The 24,136-nt window shown below is 41.8% G+C and overlaps 3 protein-coding genes across 5 annotated transcripts; 1 reads left to right on the forward strand and 2 right to left on the reverse strand.

Annotated features, from left to right (window-relative positions):
* Positions 1 to 128: 128 nt before the first annotated feature.
* Positions 129 to 15,543, reverse strand: fnbp4 (formin binding protein 4). Of its 2 annotated transcripts, none has more exons than XM_080762321.1 (17): positions 15,253 to 15,543; positions 13,105 to 13,188; positions 12,326 to 12,459; positions 12,037 to 12,211; positions 11,793 to 11,943; positions 11,524 to 11,620; positions 11,067 to 11,420; positions 6,187 to 6,376; positions 5,762 to 5,883; positions 5,572 to 5,676; positions 5,103 to 5,236; positions 3,965 to 4,131; positions 2,634 to 2,941; positions 2,329 to 2,446; positions 1,833 to 2,047; positions 1,254 to 1,411; positions 129 to 1,131 (listed from the first exon to the last, which is right to left on the reverse strand). In XM_080762321.1, the coding sequence occupies exons 1-17, from the start codon at positions 15,386 to 15,388 to the stop codon at positions 1,041 to 1,043; spliced, it is 2,739 nt and encodes a 912-aa protein (XP_080618447.1). In that variant the 5' UTR covers positions 15,389 to 15,543; the 3' UTR covers positions 129 to 1,040. The 2 variants fall into 2 exon arrangements, with proteins under 2 accessions (XP_080618447.1, XP_080618446.1); XM_080762320.1 differs by having other exon boundaries at positions 5,762 to 5,886.
* Positions 15,544 to 15,607: 64 nt separating this feature from the next.
* Positions 15,608 to 18,286, forward strand: LOC308314695 (seipin-like). Of its 2 annotated transcripts, XM_080762332.1 has the most exons (3): positions 15,687 to 16,172; positions 16,323 to 16,420; positions 16,561 to 16,849. In XM_080762332.1, the coding sequence occupies exons 1-3, from the start codon at positions 15,806 to 15,808 to the stop codon at positions 16,699 to 16,701; spliced, it is 606 nt and encodes a 201-aa protein (XP_080618458.1). In that variant the 5' UTR covers positions 15,687 to 15,805; the 3' UTR covers positions 16,702 to 16,849. The 2 variants fall into 2 exon arrangements, with proteins under 2 accessions (XP_080618457.1, XP_080618458.1); XM_080762331.1 differs by having other exon boundaries at positions 15,608 to 16,172; positions 16,323 to 18,286.
* Positions 18,287 to 19,764: 1,478 nt separating this feature from the next.
* lrrc10 (leucine rich repeat containing 10) lies at positions 19,765 to 20,580 on the reverse strand (the record flags this gene model as incomplete). The annotated part of the gene is made up of 1 exon (XM_080762123.1): positions 19,765 to 20,580. One exon carries the CDS (start codon positions 20,578 to 20,580, stop codon positions 19,765 to 19,767), a length of 816 nt encoding a protein of 271 aa, XP_080618249.1.
* Between the last annotated feature and the right edge of the window lie 3,556 nt (positions 20,581 to 24,136).

Here is a 24,136-nt window from a genome sequence, read left to right on the forward strand (position 1 = left end):
ACATATTTTAATCAAGCTCCACTTACCTCAACACATTTTTCACATGGTATGCCAACCTTAAGGAATTATATAATGGTAGTAATTGATGAGATGGAGATGATTGGATTCAAAATGAAATAAAAAAAAAAGACATCAGAAAAACTGTTTAATAACTTTTTACAAAATATACATTTACTGACATTCCCTTCCAATCCCAAAATCGGATATCCCATTTGCTTAAGACATTATGCTATATACACACGCACAACTGTAAAAATGCTCAGTCCTCCACAAATGCATTCTCATGGTAATCTTCACTGGATCTACAAAACATGTGTGGAATATTTACAATCAACCCATCGGCACATTTGGCACATTTTAACTTTTAACATAAGCATTTCTGATACAATCTAGTAATGATGTCTGATACGAACTAATCATGAGTGCTGAGTGGCCACCATCAAATTATGTAAAGGCAAGCAAAAATAGCAGTGTAGGCTACTTGGTTTTAGTAAGGGAAGAAAAAAAGTTAGTCATTATTATCAAAGTTGTCACATGGTGTGACAGACTGACCATATTGCTCTTGTCATGGTGATTACATCTGTTCTGCCAACATAAGCTATGAATTAATTGTGTGCTTCTGAACAAATAAATAGAACACCAACGTTGATTCTTCAGATAGTGTATAGGGCAAAATTTAAATAACTATTGTACATACTTTACATAAAGTTCCCCAACCAAAATAAAGTAAAGCCAAATGCTTAAGAGCTTGCCATTTTACCATCAATTCAATCAAAAAGACAAAATAGGAAACTGTGTTAACAGCCTATTGCGATTCTATACAGGGGACACATGCCAACACTGGGTGTGGGTTTACGGTTTGTAAAATAAAGAAAAAGAAATACAACCCACCATGGGGAACCAGGAAATGCATTCATAACCACCAGAGAAGATGATAGTTCACAATTCACACCCATAATTGTCCAGCATTCTGTCTGGGGAAGGGAAGGATAAAGGAGATTTGTGAAACTGTGTGCAGGCTCCGTATCAGAGGGTAAATGTTATGTGCTATTCATCATCTTCCTCTTTTTCACTCTTTCCCGCCAGTCTATAGGAAGTGCCTCGAAGTTAGCGTTCTTTCCAGCCTTTCCCCTGAGGGAGAAATAATATAATTAATAATCATTTCAGCATAATTGTAAATAAAAACTATCTAAGGCATAAAATACTTTAATGCCATGTACAGTAGCTATTTTCAGCCGTGCACTGAATCTTACGTAAGAAGCTGCTGCTGCTTCCACTCCTCAATGCCCCTCTTGTTGAGCAGATCTCGGTCTTCATCACTAGAGCTACTCTTCTCCTCCTCGTCCAGCTCTTTCTGGATGGTCTGCCACTTCATCACCAGTGATGGCATCTTCGTTTTAGTCTTCTTTGACTTTAGAGGAAACAAAGGGATGGCATGAGAATTGTATGCATGTATGAAGAAAAACTCAAATAGTGTGGCAAGTGCCGTTCAGATTCCTCCCTAAATGTTCAGTTTTAGTTTATTTTAATAGTATATTAGAGTAAGTTACTAACACTAACCCACATCGTGGTTAGAGGTGGTCTTCCTGCTCTTCTATTGAGAAAATTAAGATCCTGTGTTCAGGTACCACACCCACTGCTGACAACTATACAACATGAAGCTCGTATCTACTCAGGCTGAGCAGGGATGCCTTATTGGGAGAATGTTAGAAATGTGGTGGTTTGTTATATTAATAAAGAATTTAAAATAAGATTCTCACGCTCTAGGTTGCCTTGTTTGAGGTAGGTTATTATTATGGCACTCAATTTGAAGTACACGTTTCATTACCAACCTCCTTTTTGTCCTTTTTCAGTTTTTTGGTCTTGTCTACTACGGGTAGAGTTTTGGCTCCTGGAGGCTCGTAAGCCGGTGGCTGGGGTGAAGGCAGTGGTGGTTGAATGGCGAAAGGTGGGACTGGTGGAACAGGGGTTTCAACAGGCATGGCAGTGACTGGAGGTGGAGGCACACCCCAATAGGTACTTGGTATTGGAATTGGTATTATGGGAGCTGCAGATACAGAGAAACAAACTAAATCAATAAAAATGTAATAGAGCTGCAATACAATAGTAAATATGCAATTCTCGGGTTACTGCCCGTCCAGTCTGGCAATACATTTCCTAAAATGACTTGTTAGCATTATTTTAAAAACTATACCCAACTAACCATTATACTCTGATTCGGATAAAGAAAAATATCGCTTTTCATGGTTTGTTTTTGTTGGGACATCCGTCAGCCCTATAATCACAATTGTGAACGTTTGGTAAAATCATGTGTAATGACGTGTTCACCTGCGATGGCAGCAGGCTGGGTATAGATAATGGGGCAGCTTCCAATAGTGATGGCCTTGGTCAACTGACCAGCTTTGCGTTTATGACCCTTCACTTGGGTGGCTGTAGACTCCACAATCTGTTGAAGAAAACAAAGAGCATGAAGCTAGTATGCTTATACATTTTTGAGTGGTGCAACAACTCCAAGGAACAGCAATGTCCCTATGTTTAGAGCACCACTCACTTCAGACCCCGGTCTGATTCTTTATTTACACATTTGGAGAAAGCCATTTACACAATGTAACAAGAGGTATAATTGCCAATACCTTAGTGCTTATGATGCCTGGAGGTAATGGAGGCCGCCCGCTGCCATCTTCCTCTGTTCCCGGAGGCGGGGGGTCCCCTTCATCATCATCCATCTCCATTTCCACCTCCATGATCTCTCCATCACTGTCCGGAGGGGGAGGGGGTGGAGGTGGCGAGGTTGGGGGAGGAGGGGGAGGCGGGGGGTAGTCTGAAGGTGGTGGTGGTGGCGGTGGTCCGTCAGGAAGTGGGGGCTGAGGTCCAGACCAGAATGGAGACGCGCTGGGCGGAAGGGGGGCTGCCGGGGCAACAGAGACATGACTAGATGATCCTGTGGACACAAAGGAATCGTTTGTTTCATTAGTTTGTGCCAATCCCAGTCTAGATTATTTTCGGGTGAATATTGAGAGTAGGGATGAGACGCATGGGAAAATCTTAATTAATTTAATGAATTTGGACCATGGAGAAAACCAGCACTAAAAAAACCTATACCTTCTGCTTTGAAAACCAATCCTGACATGCATCCTGACAATGGGGGAGGTGAAAGCATCCGAGCCGGTGGCCTCAAACGATCTCATACAGGTTTTTAATTCAGGCATATAAGCATGAGTCCAAAAGAGTAGTGTTGTCCAGTATATATAATGCCCTGGTTTCAGCTAGGGTCAACTCCAGAGTACATTAAAACTAATTGGGAAAAAGAGTTGGAGATTACCATCACATCAGAAGAATGGTGTTGTCAGTTTCTTTTCTACTTTTGGGAAATATCCCTGAAGAGTTTCTAACACATGATAAATATTTAATCAAGATCCTCTTAGCATCAAGTAAAAAAGCAATCACACGACGCTGGTACCAACAGGACCCACCAACGAAAGATCAATGGATGGACATTATTGAGGAACTGTATTCTATGGAAAAACTAACATTCATACTGAGACTACAAGAGGATAAATTCTATAAAAAGTGGGAAAAGTGGAATCTATTCTCTCAGCCTAGCGATATTGCAATAGGATTTAATTAAAGGTTTGTTGTAATATGAAAAATGCAGCCTTTTTTCTTTTACTTTTTGTCCTTTTTTCTTTTTCTTTCCCTTATTGTCTTGTTAGTTGAGTTCTTTTTTTTGTCTGTTCTTCCTTCAATAAAAATTAAGTGAAAAAAAACAACAAAAAAAAAACAATCCTGAGACCATTTCAATATCAAGGACTGCCCAAAATTCTTCACATTGGTTCAGTGATGCAGTTATTTCGCTGGCAAGTTTGAGTCCATTCATTGAGTTGCATTTAAAACGCATCAGTAGGTGGAAGATAAAGCAACGGCTACTGTAAAGCTCCTTTAGAGATTTTTTTTGTTTACTGACCTGCAATCCCAGCAGTGGCTACACAGATTTTGGCATCTCCTTGACTGGTTGTTTCATTTTGGGGAACCTGGCTACACTTCGTTTCTTCCTGGTTGTCCTCTTCAGCTGGGAAATCCCACTGGGAGGCACTGGTCCGGTCGTTCACATAGAAATAGCGCCTGTGCTCTCTAGAGAGTAGAACAGAGATAGAAGGCACAAGTCTCAACGACTACCCTTGCAACTAGCTGCATGCCATGACAACCTGGGGACAGTGGGGTTAAGGGAGTGGACAAAGCTGCCACACGGTGGAGGCAGTAATGTTGATCTGGACAGCAACTTTAGCCATCCAAGGGCAAACACCAAATTGGAATGTGATTGTGGACATAGATAGGTTGAACCCACCTTGATCTCAAAGACAAATTAACAAAAAAACAATCATCTTTTGGTCCTGAAAGGCTGATCAAAATAGCATTCAGAGGTTCACGGTTGTCAGATATGTTCAGCTTTAGACAACCATTTCCCCTCCCAAAGCACATGAAGATGCCAATCAGAAAGCACCATCAACATAATTAAAGAAAGTTACAAGCACAGTCAACTCTTTACATAGGAATTATTTAAGAATTTTCATTCAGTCAAGAAATAAAGAAACAGGAAACATGATATGAAATAGAGGTGGTCTGACCTGCTGGATCCCCTTCAATGGTCCGTCTTCACTTTTATTTGATGCTTGTGACACTCCTCGTTTCCAGGGCATCATTCTGTGTCAGTGTTGCATTCTGGGGGCTGTAGTCCTGCAAAGTGCAAAGCTCTTCCCACGGTACCACCTTCCTACCATTTACCCCTCACCCAATCTCCACCCGCTTCCCCTGACTTCACCTCAGGATCAGTCTAGCCAAAGAGGCCTGAGGCAGGTATTATTAGGAAGTAACCAGGCCGGCCCAGAGTGGAGGCTCTCTTATCAGAACAGGCAATAGCAGAGTGCCAGGATCGCATCACCGAAACATGGAAAGTCTGTTTCTGGTAATGTATTATGATCCACTCCTCCAAATCATGTTAAAAGTCTGCAACCCCCCCCCCGACACTGAGGGGTATATAGTCACACGATAAGTTTTGAGGGGAGGTGGGGAGTTTAGAGATGTGAAAAGTTAGGAGCGCGTACCTGTCCCAGTGGCAGGACCAGCCTTTAGGGGTGGCGTTAAGTTCGTAATGTTTTATGTGTTCGGCAGCCTCCTGCAGCCTGCGGCGGAGAAATACCCCGTTCAGAGCGCCCTCCCTCCAGTCTGCAATTCGTGTCTGAAAGATACAGAGGGCAAGGGAGGGGGGGGCAATGTACAGGGGATGAAAGGATGGATGAGGGTGGGATGAACAAGTTTTGGATAGATGGGAGAGGCAGATGAAAACGGAAAGATAAATACAGTAGTAGAAGTGAGAGATGGAGGACGGAAAGGAGAAAGACAGATGAGTAATGCAAAAGCATAATTACAGGAAACTTCCACATAGATACCTTGTGATGGATTATAATGAAGCATTTAAATATTTAATACTGCCATGTGCGGAGCACATTAAATATTTTAGACTGGTAAGGCAGTCACAACGAGATGGCAGCCTATCTGGAACATAAATCTCACCTCGGTTTGTATCAGAAGCAGCTGAAAGTTTGAGATTGCCTTTTCTTTTATTCCTAAGAACTCCAGCTTGCTGGTTAAAGTGTTGGCCAATTCTCCAATCTGAAACTAAATCACATTCACATGTTAGTTCATTCATCAATTACTTCTACTTCAAATAATTACTTCCCTTTGTCATCATTGCTGCAGTTACCTTGAGCTCAGGCGTTTCCACCTCCTCTTTTCCCAGAATCTTTGACTCCGTTTTATCCTCAGTTTGCTCCGATTCCTTCTCCTCAATTGCTGGTGCTGGAGCCTTCTCTGGGACTTTAGGATCTGCTACAGAACACACATGAAGACATGGGCTTTAAGATTGTGCGACTACTCTGGTCTGGCACAAACTCATGTGGTTCTTCAGTGTAAAAATACAAGAGTTCTGGTTCTCTCTACAGATTACCCACGCACCACCGAAATTATGGTATTGTAAATTATTTGTATGGGGATTGATAATGGTTCGTAGATTAGTAGCCCGACCACTCTCATCCACACCGCAGCAATCTCTGTACGCATAAATTGCCTCTATGGAATTCAAATTACGGAAATCTATCCTGGCAACAGAGAACGTGAATGCAAGCCTACCCGTTTCTGTGGTCTCCTGTGTGTAAGAGCCTCTGCTGTTGGAGTCAGGGCTGGCTGCACGGAGGAAGGCAGTCTTCCATTTGCCTTTCTTCAGAAGGCCATGAGGCCCAGCAGCTTCTTGACTCGTCTCGGAACAGGGACTGGAACCTCCTGCACTCCCATCACCTTCCTCCAGAGCCCGCAGCTCAGCCTGGGGTACAGCCACGGTCAATCATGAAAATATTAGTTGATCATTGTCATACATATAATTGCAATTCATTATTTAAGATAACACATATCAGGGTGCAATGGCTTTTTCGGTACCTTAATTTTGGAAGTTTCAGTCTGAAACGGAAGCCTGTGCGTTTCTGAACAAATCAGAGCGTCATATCCCTTCAGGCTATGGGACGTAGCTCCACTACATCCGCTGCACGTGGAGTCGGTTTGTTTACAAGTGAGGGAAAGACGGTTTGCTACAACGTGGCTCATTTCTAACCTATAATGTTTTCAGATACATATTTCAGCATGTCGCTTCACCCCTTTTGCAACCACTATTTAATGATGTTTGGGAGACAAGGGTAATTTTATGAGGGTAATGTACAGGGTGTGTTTAGATATTTTAGTATTTCAAAGTGTCTGATGTCACAGACACTGGTCTCACTTCCTTTCTGGACTACATGTTGTCTCAGTAAGACAGAGCTCCCCCTCTCCACAAGGTGGGGTGAGTGCACCAAAGCATTGTGGCATATACAGACTACATTTAAAATGAGTAATATGAGTAATGAGTAATAAATTAGTAATAAATACACTGTCTGGATGTCATCTTGAATGAGATTAGGCCTAACAAAAAAAAACTTTGGTTTCCGGTTGCCGACCGACTATTAAATATGCGCGACTCATTATTTTATTGGAATTTGGTGGAGAAAAAAAAGCTCAGAATGCGACCGAGTAAGACCCAAAAGGTCTTTATTAAAATAAAAATTCTCTTTGATGAGACCATCGGGACGCGCGAAGTCAAAATAAAGTTTTCTTTCGTCTAAAATATCACGTGCGCAAATGTTTTGGAATGCGTCATCGCGAGGAGAGACACAACCCAACACAACAGTGACAACACAGCATGGACCTGTGCACGGTGTCTGTCCTCTGCCCGTGCAAAGCACCGCCACAGACAGGGGGGCAGTCAGACAGATATTTTGTGAAGCCACTGAGGAAATCGGGATTTCCTGAAAGTTCATATAATGGCCTGTTGTGGCGCTCTCATTGGACCCAGAAAAACCCATAGCCCCATAGAAGTCCATGTATTTGGGCCCAACTTCACCTAGACTGTATTACCTTAATAAACATGGTCATGAATACTTTCTGCTTCCAGTCACTAGTTTAAAGTCTCGTTTCTAATGTCATAATATTCTTTTTGGAAAATTATGGTCCCATTTATTAAATAAATTACCATAAAGTCGTGTATGTTCTGAGGGGCGTGGCTACCGTTACAGTCTATGATCGGGATTCCCCTCCCACTCGAGTCAAAATAAAAACCAACGGAGAAGAAGGGGGGGAAGTCCCGCCTCGTTGTATGGGCCAGCCAATGGCCAGCTGGGCCAAGACGGATCTAGAAAGATGGCGACTTATAATACTAGGACTGACAGGCTTCATTTTACGTTCATGTTAGACCCGGAGAACGCTTTGTCCATATTTTTTAGTCTATGGCCACAGATCATACGATAGAGTACAAAAACATTTGAAGACATAATTAAGGAGGTGAAACCGTGCCGGTGTTGGTTTAAGTCTGCAGAAGGGAGACACGACCGAGCGGATAAATGGACTATCATCTCAGCCGACATACTCTCCCCCCCTCAGTTGACGTTATACTGTGTAGTGTGTATGAGCTAGATAGCTAACGTTAGCTTAGCCCCATATGTGCCCTCTCCCTACACTCATTCTGTAGCTCCGAGCTAGCTGCTCATTCTGTAGCTCGGAGCTACAGAATGAGCGTAGGGAGAGGGCACATATGGGGCTAACGTTAGCTATGTTTTTGTCTTTTAACCGTCTAGCACTATAGCTAGCTATGTTGATGCCAGCAACACGTTCTAACTTTTTATATCAAAACATGAGCTGTGGAAAGCAGAGGTTGTTTTACGTTAGGTGGGTTGTTGCGGACACCAATGTAGCCACCGTTACCTAAAACTGGATGGCCAATAAATGAAGTACGCGTGATTTCACAATGTTTACAAGCATTCATGCCACCCCAAAACACAGGCAACTAAATAAAATAGGGGGCTTGCAAATGTAGACCTGCCATGATTCCACAGTTCAAATGATTTAAAAGATGGTATTTCAGGCAAATATTGAAGTTATTAAAAAAGAAGCCTATCCATCATTGCCGTAGGGAAAAAAAAATAAGTAAAAAAAAATCCTTGCTACCCATCCTTCCCACGAAAAAATAAATAAATAAAAAAAATTCCTTGCTACCCATCCTTCCCACGAAAAAATAAATAAATAAAATAAATTCTTTGCTACCCATCCTTCCCACGAAAAAAAATAAAAAAAAAATCCCTACCTACTCAGCCCAAAAATGACAGCCAATCGGAAACCAAAGTTTATTTTTGTTAGGCCTTAGATTGATAGTCAGGGAATATTATCAGAATAATGTCAAATCTGGGAATACATTTCTTACCAAGAAATGTCTTCACCAGTGCATTTTAAAGGAGTCTACCAACATATCCCACATTGGTTTCTATTTTTTTGACAGCTGCTGAAAGTTGGGGTACCGTCAACAACCATTAAAAGGAAAAAAAAATCTAAATTTCATTATGCTTTAAGTATGTTATGTGACATGTCATACTAGGGGGTTCATGATTCTGAATCCATTCCAAGCATTAGTTTTGCACAAAAAACACTCCTTGGGCTAAAAACAGCCATATCCGTCATCACAAATGTCAGCACATTTAGGCACATTTGGGCAAGTGGCACCAAACTAGGGGTCAAATTAGGTTTTTTTATGATTCTGAACCCATTCCAAGCATTAGTTTTGCGCAAAAAACACTCCTTGGCTGGGCCATGGCTCAATGGTCCAGGCACCTTGTCTGGTAATCCAGCCTGGCAGTGTGCCGCGGGTTCGACTCCCGATCCAGACGGCCTTGACTGCCTGTCTTCCCCACATCTCTCTCCCCATTTCCTGTCAGCCTTCCATAAAAAATATATAAAATAAAGGCGAAAGCTCTGAGTTCAAGCTGCTTCCCTCTGGCATTCAACTAAAAGTTCCAGGGGCCAAAAGCAACAGGTATAAGTTCTCCTTTGTGCCTGTAGCTATCCAGGCTCTAAATGCCGATAGGAGGAGGTAACTTGTCACCTGACTCACTTGTATTAATTATTTATATACAACCGTTCTGGAAAAGTTATGAATTATAATGTTACACCGATACCTTGAACTGCCATCCTGTTTTAATGTTCTATGTGTACTATGTGCCTTTTTACTGTGTTTTTGTGTTTCATGTTACCTGCCTGTGTTATGCCTTGCTGTAAACCAAATCGGCCCACGGGGACAAACAAATAAATGAACCTGAACGCCACAAAAACATTAAAAAAAAACACTAATTAAACTAGTTTTTCGTGCAAAACTAATGCTTGGAATGGATTCAGAATCATGAAAACATGTCACATGCTACTTAAAGTATAATGAAATTTAGAAAATTGCCTTATATTGGTACCCCAACTTTCAGCAGCTGTCAAAATTTCTCCTAGGGTGATTGAATAGAAATCATTGTGGGATAGGTTACAAACACATTGGTGAAGAAAATTCTTGGTAAGAAATGTATTCCCAGATTTAATTAATATCCTCTGAGTATTTCTGTAATCAAGCTGTTTGGAGGAACGTGTAGCAATGGGAATCAAACAAGTGAATGAAATAAAGATTCTTTCGGGTTGCGTTTCCTCATCACGCAATTTAGATTATTATTTATAATTTTTTATCCCACAATTTTGTAACCCATTCTCACCGCTGTGTCAATTATCTAATGTGATCCTGGGCTCTACACACCCTCCGCTAACCTGGGGAGAGCAACGGACTTGAACTCATGCTTCCTTCATGCATGAGTGTCCAAGTTACACCTGACCAGTTTCCCTGGTTGGACGTAGCGCGTGGAAGGAAGGGAACACGTTATTCCAACCAGTTCCTTTCTCCTCCATCAGGCGCCCCGGCTGGCCAGGGGGAGGCAGTTTAGAGACCAGGATTACTGCATGTTTTTTGTGAGGGTACATACCCTAGCCGATTCTGGGCGGGAACCCCTCTTGGGGTTCTGTTTAGTATGTACAGTATTCAGAAATTAAAAATATTTGATGCTGCTATAGAAATATTTGAAGTTTTTCAGAAAACTCAGGTCAGGATTTAGAAGGCATTTTAGAATGGGCGTCAGGCCAAAATGGGCTACGGGACACGGGGAGAACATGCAAACTCCACACAGAAAGGCCCTTTCGCCAACCCCCTCTCGGTTATGAGCACTAATGACGCGGAGGAGAGGACACGGCGCCAGCGCCCACAGCGTCCCGAGCGGGAATCAAACCCAGGACCTTCTAGCTGTTTGATTTTTATGGACTTGATATAAAAATACATAGATTAAAAATGTCCCATTGTTTTGGCATATATTGTTAGGTATGCCCGACCACGGATATACTCTAAAAGTGTGAAAAACGCATTTTTCATTTCACCACGTCTTAAAGATATAACCTCTAATAACCTCCATCTCAATCTCAACATCAATGCATCTTTACACCCCTAGAATGTACTGCATTTAAGCTCACCTTTTTTTTTCTTTCATTTTGTTTCATAAAAATGTATTTCATATCATAATGTTTGTAATAATTTATCTGTTCAATAAAAACATATTTGACAAAAAAAAAAAGCTCACCTTTTTCCTTTCCAAGGCCAACTCCAGCTCCATAGTGTCTTCTTCTGTCTCCTGCTCAGCATCAGAGTTCGCCTCTGAGGGAATACCGCTATGGGCATCTTTCTGGCCCATGAGGTTAGAGTCTGGATCCTGCAGGGTGGCCAAGGGGGACCCGGGGGACCCGGGAATGCCGCTGCCCCCTCCGTCAGAGTCCAGGCTGTTCTCTTTCTCGTCAGAGCCGCCAATTAACGTTTTTCTCCACTTCTCTTCTGCCTCCTTTACGTCAGAGGGGATAAGGGGGCCAAGGAGTAACGCGGCCACTCCACGGCGCTCCTCCTCTTCGCTTGTGAGGGCAACGACACTCTCAATCACCTCCTTAAGAGGAGACAAAAACAATAAAAGGGATCAAATTTCATTCAAGTTAATTTATCCCCCCCCCCCCCCACAAAATATGTATTTTATGCAAAGAGGAACTTACCTTAGTCTTTGCCTCATGCTTTGACGGAGGTGGTGTAGCAGGTGCAATATTTTGATCAGCATAGTAACCTTTATGCGTTGTGCCATTAACAGCAGAGCTGAAAAAGGAAAACACTCAAATTGTTCATTTGATATTCAACGAGATGCAAGTCATTATGGTCAAGAACTGAAGGAGTATTAATAAAATAAGTTTGAAAACAGTATACAAACCTTGTGGCACATACATTAATGCGTTTCTATCTGCCATGATAATGAGCAATGGACACTTACATGTTGGCAGATTGCTGCAGGCCCTTCACCTGATCAGCCAGGTAGTGAGGAAGCTCCCAGGCCACCTCATTGGTCATTGTGTTCCAGTAATAATAGCAACCAGAACTCTCCTCCCACACCTCTTGCCAATCTCCCATATTCAAACCACCAACTGAAATGAACAGATACAAATAACAGCTCAAATAGAATTAGAAATGGTTCCCCGTTGAAAAATAGGAGCACTGGAGAGTGGACACCTAATTACCTCCAGCTAGTGAGTGTTCAGTGTTGTACTGGAACTCAGCCTCTGTGCTTTCCTTATTCTTTCCCGCATCAACAGGGACTGGTTGCCGTGTGTCAGGTTCTAGCTTGGGGGAGACGGCAGGTTCTGAAGACGTTGGGTCCTCTGAACTTGGCTGAATGGTGATTGCATCAATTTCCTGTGCAAGGAAATCATAGATATTTCCCCCCAAAAAATAGAGTGTTATTCCCTCAGAAGTTCTCCGTCATTGTGTATATTTCAGTACGTCTAGAAGGTTTCAAATCATACGTACAGCCATGAAATTGGCCAGTGTGCTGTCAATGTCAGCAGACTGGTTGTGTTGAGTCTTCACAGCAGGAGGCTGTGAAGACTCTCCAGACTCCTCTTCATCACTGTCATCATAGGCACCGAGAAGGGACAACCCTTCTAAAGAGGGACACAAAAGGCATTTGGTCAATGAGATATCCATCTTGTTTTCACTCATACACGAATACAATCATTTGTTCAATTTTTTTCTCTCCCCTCTTTTGTTTCATTTCTGTATGTCTCTGCTACAATCAGACAGGACTTTTCTGTTTGGATGTATGGACTGGATATTGACCTGACGAAGATTGACATTTATTTTTCTTTGTGGGCCCTACCTCCTTCCATGATTGCTTTATTGGCCCTGCACCCAATGTCGAGGTGCATGTAACTAAGTATGCTATGGATGTATAGACTGTCAAGAACCAAAAGTATTTTTTGACAGGCATTCCCGCATAACTTCCGGGTCATGTGCATGATGTGCATAGCCTCTATAGTCTGCAAAGAGATTTGGTGTAGCCAGCAGACCAAATACAGAGTTGACCCCTGTCAGTTGGTTTACTAAGTATAGAGAGTTTAACCACTTGACTACCCTTAATGAAACCCTTAATGCACTGACTGGAATCCCCCAGGGGTCTATATTAGGCCCACTCTTCCCCCCCCCCCCCCCCCCCAACTACACCAAATATCTTAGCTGAAAATAGCCCAGAATAGGGACGCTAGGGTTCATAATGGTTAACTTAGATTTCGTAAAAGTATAAACCTCACCTGGTTTGGTGGCAATCACTGGTCGGGGCTTCATGTCAGTGTTTTTTTCTCTCACAAATCTGTGTGCTTCGCCGTCCTGTTCATCTGAAAACAACCCAAGAAAAGCATTTAATAAAGCAAACCACACAATAGCATCAACAACACCACGCACCACTGACTGAACGGTTCATTAACAGTAGTAGGGTGACGTTTTCTTTTATCATCCTCATGCAACATGGACTTTTCCTAGGAAGTGGACCTATCATTTTAGTATTGTTGGACCTATCATTTTAGATTTGTTACCGATTGTTAGGTAATGAGTGTGTATTTTGAATCACTGAAAACAAGTATTATATAATGATTATTATTATTATTATTATATTGTGGATGAAGTCCACACCCGTAACACCAGAGGGAGTTCAACAAACCATGTGCAACCCAGATTCGGCACTAAATTAATTTAGCTCCTATGCCACAAAAATTTAGAACGCCCTACCAACAGTCATTAAGACCCTTGATTCCTTCAAAACGAATACTGGATGACTCGCCCCGGTGTTTGCCCGTTTTTCCTCCCGGAATTTTCACCAGTGAGGGGGATAACTTTGTAATATGCTATTGGCTGTTTGTATTCTTTTTGGAAAAATATAAAAAGATACTCCTGTGGAAAGGCTATATTATTTGACTTATATTGACCCTATAAACAATTTAGTATTATTTAGTATATGTAAGGTTTTGCCCACTCAAATGGTACCTCGTCAGATAATCCCCACATATCCTACAACAACTTCTGTGAACAGACTTTACTGTAGTAGCTTTTCATAAATTATATTTGTACTTAGGCTGTCTGCTGTCATGAAAGTTTATAGTTAGAGAAATTCAAAGTCCATTCGTCTGCTGTCCAGCCTCTCCACTGGTGAATATTCTTGGAGGAAAACAGAAACGGGGCGAGTCATCTTGTTACCTTCAAAACCACTCTCAAAGGGCACCTATACAGACGGCTGCAATTCAAAACTGCCCCGTAAACATCTGAATCCCCCACCCACCCCTTTCCCCCCACCCCCTCACTGTATATGTATTTTCCCCCTTTTTACCCGTTTTGGCTATATAGAAGTGAATATAGAAGACGTATATTTGTACGACTCTAAATGTTTTTATTAAGCATTTTTTCATTTTCATTTCGACATTTTACAATGTACGTCTCTAAATGTTATGAATTGAAAATGGTGGACCCTATTGTAAACAAGTGTAATGCTTTATGGTGTCGTACACAGTTACAGTTTTGTATCGAGTTGTGCTTGAAATGTACTGTAGTTCTCCAAACTGAATACTTCAATCAGTCAAAACCGTAAGACTTTCGGTGGATGTTGATACCTGGCACTTTTTACTTGGTCCTCATAAAGGCCCTTTAAACAAACACTTCAACAATTAGCTCTGGTTCATAGCCCTAATGCTTGAAGAATTAAGCATTAGGCCTACGGCTATGGATCAGACTCAAAGCTAACTTCAACTCTAGCCCCTCTCGGAACCCTCCGTAAAGCTTTTCTGAAATTTGGATGTCACTTTGCGTCTAAAAAATGTCAGAAACTTCAGTAGCATTGGGTTCTGCTTGTAGGGCTAACTTCAACTCATAATACAAGTGTTTTAGAAATCGTTCCTACTAACCCAAGTGGATGGCAGAGTCCGACTCCAGTCCACAACACAACTTAGTTGTGGTTATCGAACATGTATGCCATGCTGTATCTCTGTGTATGTTTACGTTACCATCACATAAGCCGAGGAACGGTAGGAAGTTACCCGGAGAGAACTTGTAACAGGCGCTGCCGTCAGAAAAAATATTTTCTGGGTTAGGCTGTAGCCAATTAGAGCGTTTTGCTAGCTCGCTAACCCCAATAATCACCCTACCGTCCTGCTATCCATTAGCACGTTTGCTGACATGCTAGCTAGCCGTGGTGTAATTTACTCAAATTTTGACTTCATTTTACCTCCCCAAAGTATTTCCAGTACTTCTACTCGGAGGCAAATATTGTACTTTATACAATTATTTACAATAATCAACCAGTCGGTTCTGCTAGCCAAGCACGTTTGCTGACATGCTAGCTAGCCGGCTAATAGTTGCCTAGCATGTTAGCTAACGTGCTAGCAGCATTCAAAGGCCCGTTTGCATCTCACCTTCGGACCCCGACCCGGTCTCTTCCCGTCCGCCGGCCGCCCCGCTGCGAAGTCCGGGTGGAGACTGAGAGAGCTGCAGTATGGTTCTCCGTCCGACCGTTCCAACTCCTGGGAGGCGAGTTTTCTTCCCCATCATCCCTGGTCGTTATGGTGCCGCTGAGTTTGTTCTGCTCTGCTGCCGACTGACTGACGACGTTTGGGGTGCAGCTGGCTGCAGCAGCTACAAAGAAGACATGATGATGTGCATGACATGTACATCCGGTTCAAAGCCTGCCGGTGCGGAAGGATCACTTATATATTAATCTCTTGCTCCGTACAGTCCTCTGTTGTTGTGATGATAATGATAACTACTACTGCCCGCAGGTGATCGGAGCCAGGGGCAAGAAATCCAATCGAAAAAGCTTTCTGGACTGGAGGAGCCCCCAGGCCCCCACTCATAAAGGAACCTCCTCCTCCTCCTAAACTAGAATTTTTAAGCCGAGTTGGGTAGCTGTTAGCCTACTTGCAGCCTGGACCAGAGTGATAGACGAGAGTCTACTGGACTAGACACGCCATGGGGGGCGCTTCGAGACCGGCTTTGCTGTGGTTGCAGGACGTGGTGGCTGTCACCTTCCACAAAGCCCGTCGAACCCTGCTTCAGGCTGCCATCCTGTGCTGTGTATTCGGTCTGCTGTCTTGGGTGTCTATCTTTCTGTACGGAAGCTTCTACTATTCGTACATGCCCACTGTCAGCTTCTCTACACCTGTGCACTACTACTACAGGTCTGACTGTGAAGCCTCAGAGTCAGTACTTTGTTCATTCCCCACTGCTAATATCTCATTCTTGAAGAATGGACGAGAACAGGTGATGGCTCATGGTCTGCCATATAGGATATCTTTGGAATTAGAAATGCCAGAGTCTCCAGTAAACGAGCAGATAGGTATGTTTATGATCCAGGTGTCTTGTTATACCAAGGGGGGAGACATAGTGTCATCTGTGGGGCGCTCTGCGATGCTGCATTACCGCTCTGCCCTTCTACAGACTCTGAGCACTCTGTTTTTTGCTCCTCTTCTGCTGACCGGGATATCAGAGCAGAAGCAACTCATAGAAGTGGAGCTGTACCCGGACTACAAGTCCATTGATTATCAACCTACATTCGGTGCGGTCATCATGATCCATTCTAAGCGGGTGCAGTTATATTCATCTCAGCTTCGAATCCATGCTTACTTTACTGGCTTAAGATATGTCCTGTACAACTTCCCCATACCATCTGCAGTGGTTGGTGTGGCCAGTAATTTTGCCTTCCTCACTGTGATTGTGCTTTTCAGCTACCTGCAGTGTATATGGGGGGGGATCTGGCCCCCAGAGAAAGTGAGAGTCATGGTGGGAGAAAACACTCGCTTCCAACAGAGGAAAGTGGAAGCTCGGAAGCGCATGGAGAGGCACACGTCAGTGACGTCGCCTTGTGAAATTGGTTCTCTGAACGAGCCATCTAATGACGCCATAGTGGAATCGTCAGCAAAGGAACTGTCGGTGGTCCCAGAGCCTCAAGGGATTAGTGGAGAAACTGTGAGCCAGCCTTGTGATTCTACGGGGACTGAAGAGAGGGAAGGATTGTTGGAGACATCTCAGCAGCCTCACTTGGCTGAAACTATTATTCGACAGCGACCTGGACCCTGGATGAGCCTGTGAACCAGTGCGTGAACTTATATTTGTGTGGAAATCTCAAATCTGTCACACAATATCTGCTTCTTTCAGAGTCACGTTGATGGGTTCATGCAAATCATTGATGAAGCTGCACAAACACAGTATTGTTTTACTAGCCTAGCCACACTGTTATTAACTTGTTATTGTTTATTGTCCTGTCGTTTTGATATCATGTATACAGTACCTCATTTTAACATGTTAACCTCAGCCCTGTGCTTTGTTCCTGACTGTTGACAGATTTCCTGAAAAAAGACAATTTTATGTCTTGTTGAGCCATTTCAGTTATGTTGACATTTGGCAAGTGATGCTACAGTCAAAATACAGTACACCGGCAATTGGCATTGCAGTCTACTATCGGTGAAGTTGACACTCCTTTTTTGGTCATTCACGGTGTGTTGCATCTGATGATAGTATTCCACGCTGTCTAACTTCAACATTTGCTTAGATTAGGTTTAAGTGGGTGTCCCACAGCTCTTCAACCTTTCCATTAAAAAAGACCATTATGTCCTGCATTGAACTAGGCTGTGTATTTGCTCAGTGTTTTTTAAGACACTGCTGAACGTGCTGCAACATTTTCTTGTATTGCCTCATTAAAACTTTCTCAATAATCTTTAGAACAGTGCAGGGTAGGTAGGTGACAATGCATACTTTTTTCAGAGCATTTTGTTTTGTAAAATGTGTTGGATAAGGCAGCGTTGTGTTAAAATACACAAATGTGTAACCTTTACTCTGTGGCCTCATCTAGTTTGTGTGAGAACTTCAGCCTCAGTTTAATTTCAATGATTTACATAGCACAGTGGTTCTCAAAACATTTTTATGTCATCCGTAAGAGAACTGTTACAAATATTTCTATTTTCAAATTGCTGAAGTATGACATACGGTTAAACTGTGGTTAAACTGATTTTGATGCTATATATACTAATTTAGCTGGGGACCCCCTGGAACTACCCCAAGGACCACTGGGGGTTCCTGGACCCCACTTTGGGAACCACTGACTTGGAGGTCTTTCGTTACAGAAGTAGAACCCTGATTTAATTCTTTCTGGTCTTTGCTTTCTGCATGTTACAATTTTGTTTCTATTGTTAAATGTGTGCTTTTTTGTTAAGTTATTAACTATTTTAGCAGTTACTTCTTTAACTAATTGTTAAATTAAGATTGTATACCATATGCCTATGAAAAGCAAGTGAGGTTCATGTAGAAAAAGTGCAGAAACAGGTCTTAACATGATGAACCCTGTGAAGCCCTACATTAGATCTTAAGGAAATACATGAAAGGCTTGTTGAAAACGTTTTTAGGTGAAGGATTTCATGCCAAGGACGTTGTGAGGTTAAGCAGTTTAATCCACTTTTCTTTTGCAAAGTATTGCATTGTTTTTGTTGCTATAAAATATTGTTTGATATGTTTTTGTCTGCAATGAATACAAACTATATGCTTCGTAATCTGTTCGTAACACAATAAAAGCTTTGAAATAGTTAATTAGTGAATCTTACTTTTAAGTTTATTTCAATGAATAAAAAAATGTCCAACTTATCTTCCATTCAGCCAACCTAAACTACTGTACTGTTGTCCTCATTTTTAACTGGGTTTAAGCTCTCATATTAGGTAATAGTTATTCCTTTTCATTAGAACAACAAGCAACACAAACCAGATGCCTCTTGACACAAACCAAGATTTATTCAAAAAGTGAAGATGCGTGTGTATAGTGTAAACACGCAGAGATGACAGATCAGAATCACACACACGCGATAGAGCTTTGGTATGGAATGATGAACATATAATAATTAGGCATGCATCGCTTTGCCTAAAACACTGAATTGAAGGACCGCAATTGGAAAAAGCCTACGCCAGCTCCCATGCATTTGTTGTAGAGACATCTATACATTTTCAAATTATATTGTTATTATGCTTAAATTATAGCTTTGGCTAAAACGCTGAATCCCACGGATAAAGTAGGCGCCTATGTACATACGTACAGTATACACAGACATTAGTGCGTCCACTAAGGAAAGTAAACTTTCTAATAACACAAGCCGTCTTTGTATTGGTGAGTAGGTGAAACGTTCTTTGTTATTTTTGTAACAGAGGAAAGGCTAGTCTGAGCTTCATGCGAGCAGGGAAGAGAACGGGCCCATAGCAAAGGGCATTAGGGCTATGGACCAAAGCTAACCCTAGCCACTTAAATTGAATGTTATCTCTGTAACAGAGTAGTAGTAGACAGAGATGCAAGAAGAGAATCTTGTATATCTCTCTACCATAAGTTACAGATATATTCAATCAGTTGTCAATCAATCTGACAAGCGTAAAAAATGTTGTTCATATTTATATTGTCTAATCTGTTTCAGGTCATAACTATTATAAAGCAATGCTATTCAAGCATATTAGACGTTCAAAGCCATAACCCCAGTCTATCAGATAAATTATGCATTGGTCTGGATATGGAGTGCACTGCTTGACTACAACTATTCATCATGTACTTGGCAGGTAGATATAAATCTCTGACCCTGGCATAATTTAATCATTGTAATGAATTATCTTCCCTTTATTTTACATTAAGAAAAAAAGTTAGCTATTTGTCAGTGTTACAGTGTACAATATTTCTACTATAGCTTACTAAAAAGAGAAAGTCAGCTTTGCTGCAAATATAAATTTGATAGGCAAGAATCTATTATACTAGATTCATACATTGTTTTTTATTTTCAACTACATGTCTTTGTGGTTACCATATTTGGAACCATACCACCCGTCAAGGCTACGCGACTACGAATGCTTTGACTAATAACAGCTTGTGCTTCTGAATTAAGTGTCATCCTGTTCTGGCAGAGAGTCTATTCCTCTTCAGTGGGAAGATCCTTGACCTCAGCAGAAGTCTCACTCACTGGTTTTGATACATCATCATCCTCTTCATCATCTGAGTTGTTTGCCCAGCGCCCAACCCTTCTAACTCCTTCACCCACCACTGGAGCATTAACGCAGGGGTTATGGTCATAGATGACGAGTTTCAGCCCCTGCAGGTGGGACAACACTGGAAATTGGCGAATTTTGTTACGGTCTACATCAATTACAGCTAGAAGGTGCATTTCCAGCAACACTGCAGGGAATTCACTTAGCTGGTTACCAGCAAGCCAAATACTCCGTAGCTCCTCCAGCCCTCTAAGTTCCCTTGGCAAACTATGTATCTGGTTATATCCCAAGTGCAGGGTCTTGAGATTGTGCAGTGAACAAACAACATGGGGGAACTCTGTGAAGCAGTTAGTCTCTAGCCACAAAGTATTAAGTTCCGTAAGCTCTCTCAATTCTCTTGGGAGGCTGTACAGCCTGTTGTTACCTAGGTAAAGGATATTGAGTTGTGGCAATTTGCAAACTGCTGCAGGTAGCTTCTCAAAGCAGTTGAAGTCAAGGGCCAGTAGTTGCAGTTTCCTTAGGCCCTGAAGTTCAGCTGGTAAGCTGCTAAGATTGTTGTTGCTCAGGTAGAGCTTCACCAGCTCATCAAAGGCACATGCAGGAATTGGCAGCCGACGTAGCTGTAGGCTGCTCAGGTCCAGAGTACGATCTAAAGGCATTTCCTTCAAGTCCCCCACTAAAAACTGCTGGATTCGTTCTGAGGGGATGAAAGCAATGGCACCTCTCAAAGCGTTCCCCATCCTCCTTTCTCATAGATGCTCCTATGGTCACCTCCACAATTTAACATCAGAATAGATGCATACTGAGTGAAACTGTTGGGATGAGTAAAACAATTAAAATGTTACCTTCACCACCCTTTTAAGATCATCAGGGTTAACGTAAACATATTTAAAAGGTGTTACATTGCAACTGAAACAATAACAGTGTGGCAACTGGCAACTAAAAATGCTTTTCACGATGACTTTCACTTGACAAAAGCAAAGCAATATAAAGCCCTTAAAGGTATCTTCAGGGATTTCACTTAATTCAAATATCACCAAATTTGTGTTTTTAAGTGACCTATAAGAGGGTCAGTATAATAGCATCACCAATGAAATAACTGAATTATTTTATACTGAAAAATACTTACTTTCATTCCAGTGTCAGCAGTGATTGTCAGCTTCTCCCAAAGTATCCCATGTGTTTATCTAACTTAATGATGTCTATACCGTACACATGGTATTCCCTTGTTATATATTCCCTGTGCAGTCATAGCCCTATCCCTCAGTGGCACTGAGATTTGCTCTGACTCTCGAGTGATAGTAACCACAAGCTGCTCTCTCCTCCCCATTTGTGCCTAATGACTTTGCCCCTACTTCTCATACATGATAGAGGTGGATGAGGGAGTACAGGGAGGGGTTGGGCGTGGGTTGTGGAGAGTCGAGTGCCATGGATCAGCATAAGAGGTGCTTTGTGATGAAAGAGCAGGGAAGGTCATCTACATTCCTCTCATACAGACCACTGACTCTAGGTCTGTGCCTTTATCAGAGCCACATAAGGAGACCTCCAGTCTCAAACAATTTCAGAATTAGTGACGTCTCACAAATGTTGCACAAAAGTGTCCTGCTTAGTGCTTTCATTTGTCAAGCATTTTCAACAAGACTGTTGCTTTGTAAGTGTTTTGTGCCTACCGAACAATCGAAAAGTAACAGTCTCTCAAAAAAGTAAAGGGGCATATCAGAGGGATATGTACTATGCCAGGGTATGCCTGGGTTTTGTCAGCAGTAGCCTTGGAGACCACAGGCGTTTTATGTCAGCAGCAACACGTCTGAGGTCCTCACGCAATCTGAATTATACTCCTTTGTGTGATGTGTTACTCAACAAAAATAACTGATTTTCAAGGGTAAAACGTGATGCTTTAGACTTGAGGTGCATTATGGGTTTTAACACTAGACCAATTTAAAACACTGTAATTTTTTCAAAACATAGGGTTGTGGAAGAATGTTACATAGACTAGTAAGACTACACACAGAAATATGTCTCCTACATTTTTATTCTATTTTCTGATTATTTTGGTTGATGATATATTCCAAAACCAAGAGTACTGTCATATCACTCGTCTCAGTTAGTTCACTCTGAGGTGTGATTTAACTATGTTATCTTGTGTACCTTCATTAGAGCTATTTTCTAACCAGATAAAACTAGGCAGGAATTTCATTTTTCTTATCGGAGGGGGCACTGGCTTGCCTCCCCTACTCTGTTTCTATTGATGGTCTGTTTTTAGCACATAGCCTCCCTCTCATCCACTTACTGTTTGGAGCCCTCTGAATTGCAACAAGGGTGTTCAATGCTCAGCATAGAAAGAGCCATATTCATTGACCATATATAGGCCTACATGAACATTATACCATATATATTGTCCCATTCTTAAATTTGTGGCTATATGGTTGAATGGTTGAAGTGTTGTTCACATCAAGGGAGATAATGGGACCATAAGAGTCCATGAAAGGCAGTTGGACTGGACTCTGTCTCCCTGTCAACTGTGGTTGAACGCAAGGTACCTGCCTGCTTCAAATCATCCACTTACTTACTTTATGTGTATGATATTATCCTCCTAGCAGAGTCAGAAGATAATCTGTGGAAGATGCTAAATCCCCGGTGCTCTAAATGGAGGCTTAATTATGATCAACCAGAGTAAAACTCAGATTATGGATTTCAGAAAATAACTGTACTGTACGATCTCAGCAAATTTATTTTTATTTTGAGCCTTGCCTATATGGAAATGGAATATACTGATTCCTACATCTACTTGAGCTTTACTTTGAGTGAATGTATGCCCTATGAAGTAAGAATTGGAATGCTGGCAGACTCAGTGAAAATGAAGTTTTGTAAAGACATTGGCTATTCCACATACTGTACTCACAGCTCTATGAATCATAGTAAGTAGCCTTGAGAAACAACTAGCCAAGTGGCAGGGACATAGGCGGTATATCTTCATAACATACTTTGCTGTAATGTTTTATTGGCTGCCTGAAACAGAATGTTTCCTTAAAGAAATGGTCAAATGACATTAAGGTCTTAACCAAAGCTTAGATCATTATGTTCATACGAAGCAGTATGGTCCTGAGTTACTTCCTGAAGCCAGTTGAGAACTAATATTGTACCCCTTGAATGATAATGATAATGTTCTTGTTATTTATATAGCACAAAGTGCTTTACATAGTCAAGCAAAAGAAAACAACAAAAGATCAATCCATGCGATAGCAGGCATAAAAATACAAAACATAATAAAGATTATAAATGATAAAGATTTTGCACATGTTAGCTCACTAGGTATAGGCATTCCAGAGCTTGGGGGCCCGGATTGCAAAAGCCCTGCCAGCCCTTAGTGACAAGCTGAGCTGTAGGGGTCTCCACGAGGGCCTTGGGCACACAGGCTTGTATAAGGTAAGGTTTCAGCATGTCAGAGACATAGCTTGGAGCCTGGCCATTCAGGGCTTTAAAGTCATGAGTCAACATTTTAAATCAATTCTGAAACTAACAGGTAGCCAATGAAGAGTAGCTAAGATGGGGGTCTTTTGGAGTTGGTTAACAGAGTTTTGTACTAATTGTAGACGGGATAAAGATTTTTTCATTTCATTACATATTATTTGAGGATTCCATGGCGATCATGAAACAGTGTGCATGTACGTCAAATATATACTCTACATGTAGTCTACACAAGTCAACTATATGCACTTGCACAACCAACACAGTACATCTCATAATTTATAGGCCAATATCTGAGGATAACAACTCTTAAAAAGGATTTAGAAAACACTGAAAATTTGCAATTGGATTAGCCTAATAAACCAATAGTTATATGGCTTACATGGAACACGCACGCACGCACGGCGTCGCACACACGCACACACGCACACACACACACACACACACACACACACACACACACACACACACACACGCACGCACGAATTCTACCTGACACTGTTTTAATTCAGTGGTCACTCACTACTGAATTAGAAACTGTTAAACTGATAAAATGGAAAAAATGGAAATGTTTACTGAGTAGTGAATGTTAGTAAGCAGATCATGTCCATGGTCTACCACTGAATTATCCATGCTGTTTGTTTTAATCTAGAAATAAATCCTGGGCACTGGCAAGATGCACTAAAGATCCACCACACTGGCTTGCTTTTCATCAGCTTAAGAAATGCACTGCTGCTGTGAGGAAAAGCAGAAAATCAATCCAACATCTGTCCAACATGTTCTAGTGCATCATTTGTTCATTTGTACTATCCGTTGTAGGTCACCAAT

This window comes from Protomyctophum bolini, assembly GCF_963924005.1.
Source record: "Protomyctophum bolini genome assembly, chromosome: 4".
NCBI lineage: Eukaryota > Metazoa > Chordata > Actinopteri > Myctophiformes > Myctophidae > Protomyctophum > Protomyctophum bolini.

Coding starts and splice junctions, on each gene's coding strand:
- fnbp4 (XM_080762320.1), bottom strand. CDS start 15,388: ATGATGGGGAAGAAAACTCGCCTCCCAGGAGTTGGAACGGTCGGACGG. Junction 12,460..13,104: donor AGTGATTGCCACCAAACCAG/GTGAGGTTTATA, acceptor GTCCCTCTTTAG/AAGGGTTGTCCCTTCTCGGT. Junction 2,048..2,328: donor CCAGCCTGCTGCCATCGCAG/GTGAACACGTCA, acceptor CTGTATCTGCAG/CTCCCATAATACCAATTCCA.
- LOC308314695 (XM_080762331.1), top strand. CDS start 15,806: ATGGGGGGCGCTTCGAGACCGGCTTTGCTGTGGTTGCAGGACGTGGTG. Junction 16,173..16,322: donor TCCAGTAAACGAGCAGATAG/GTATGTTTATGA, acceptor CCGGGATATCAG/AGCAGAAGCAACTCATAGAA.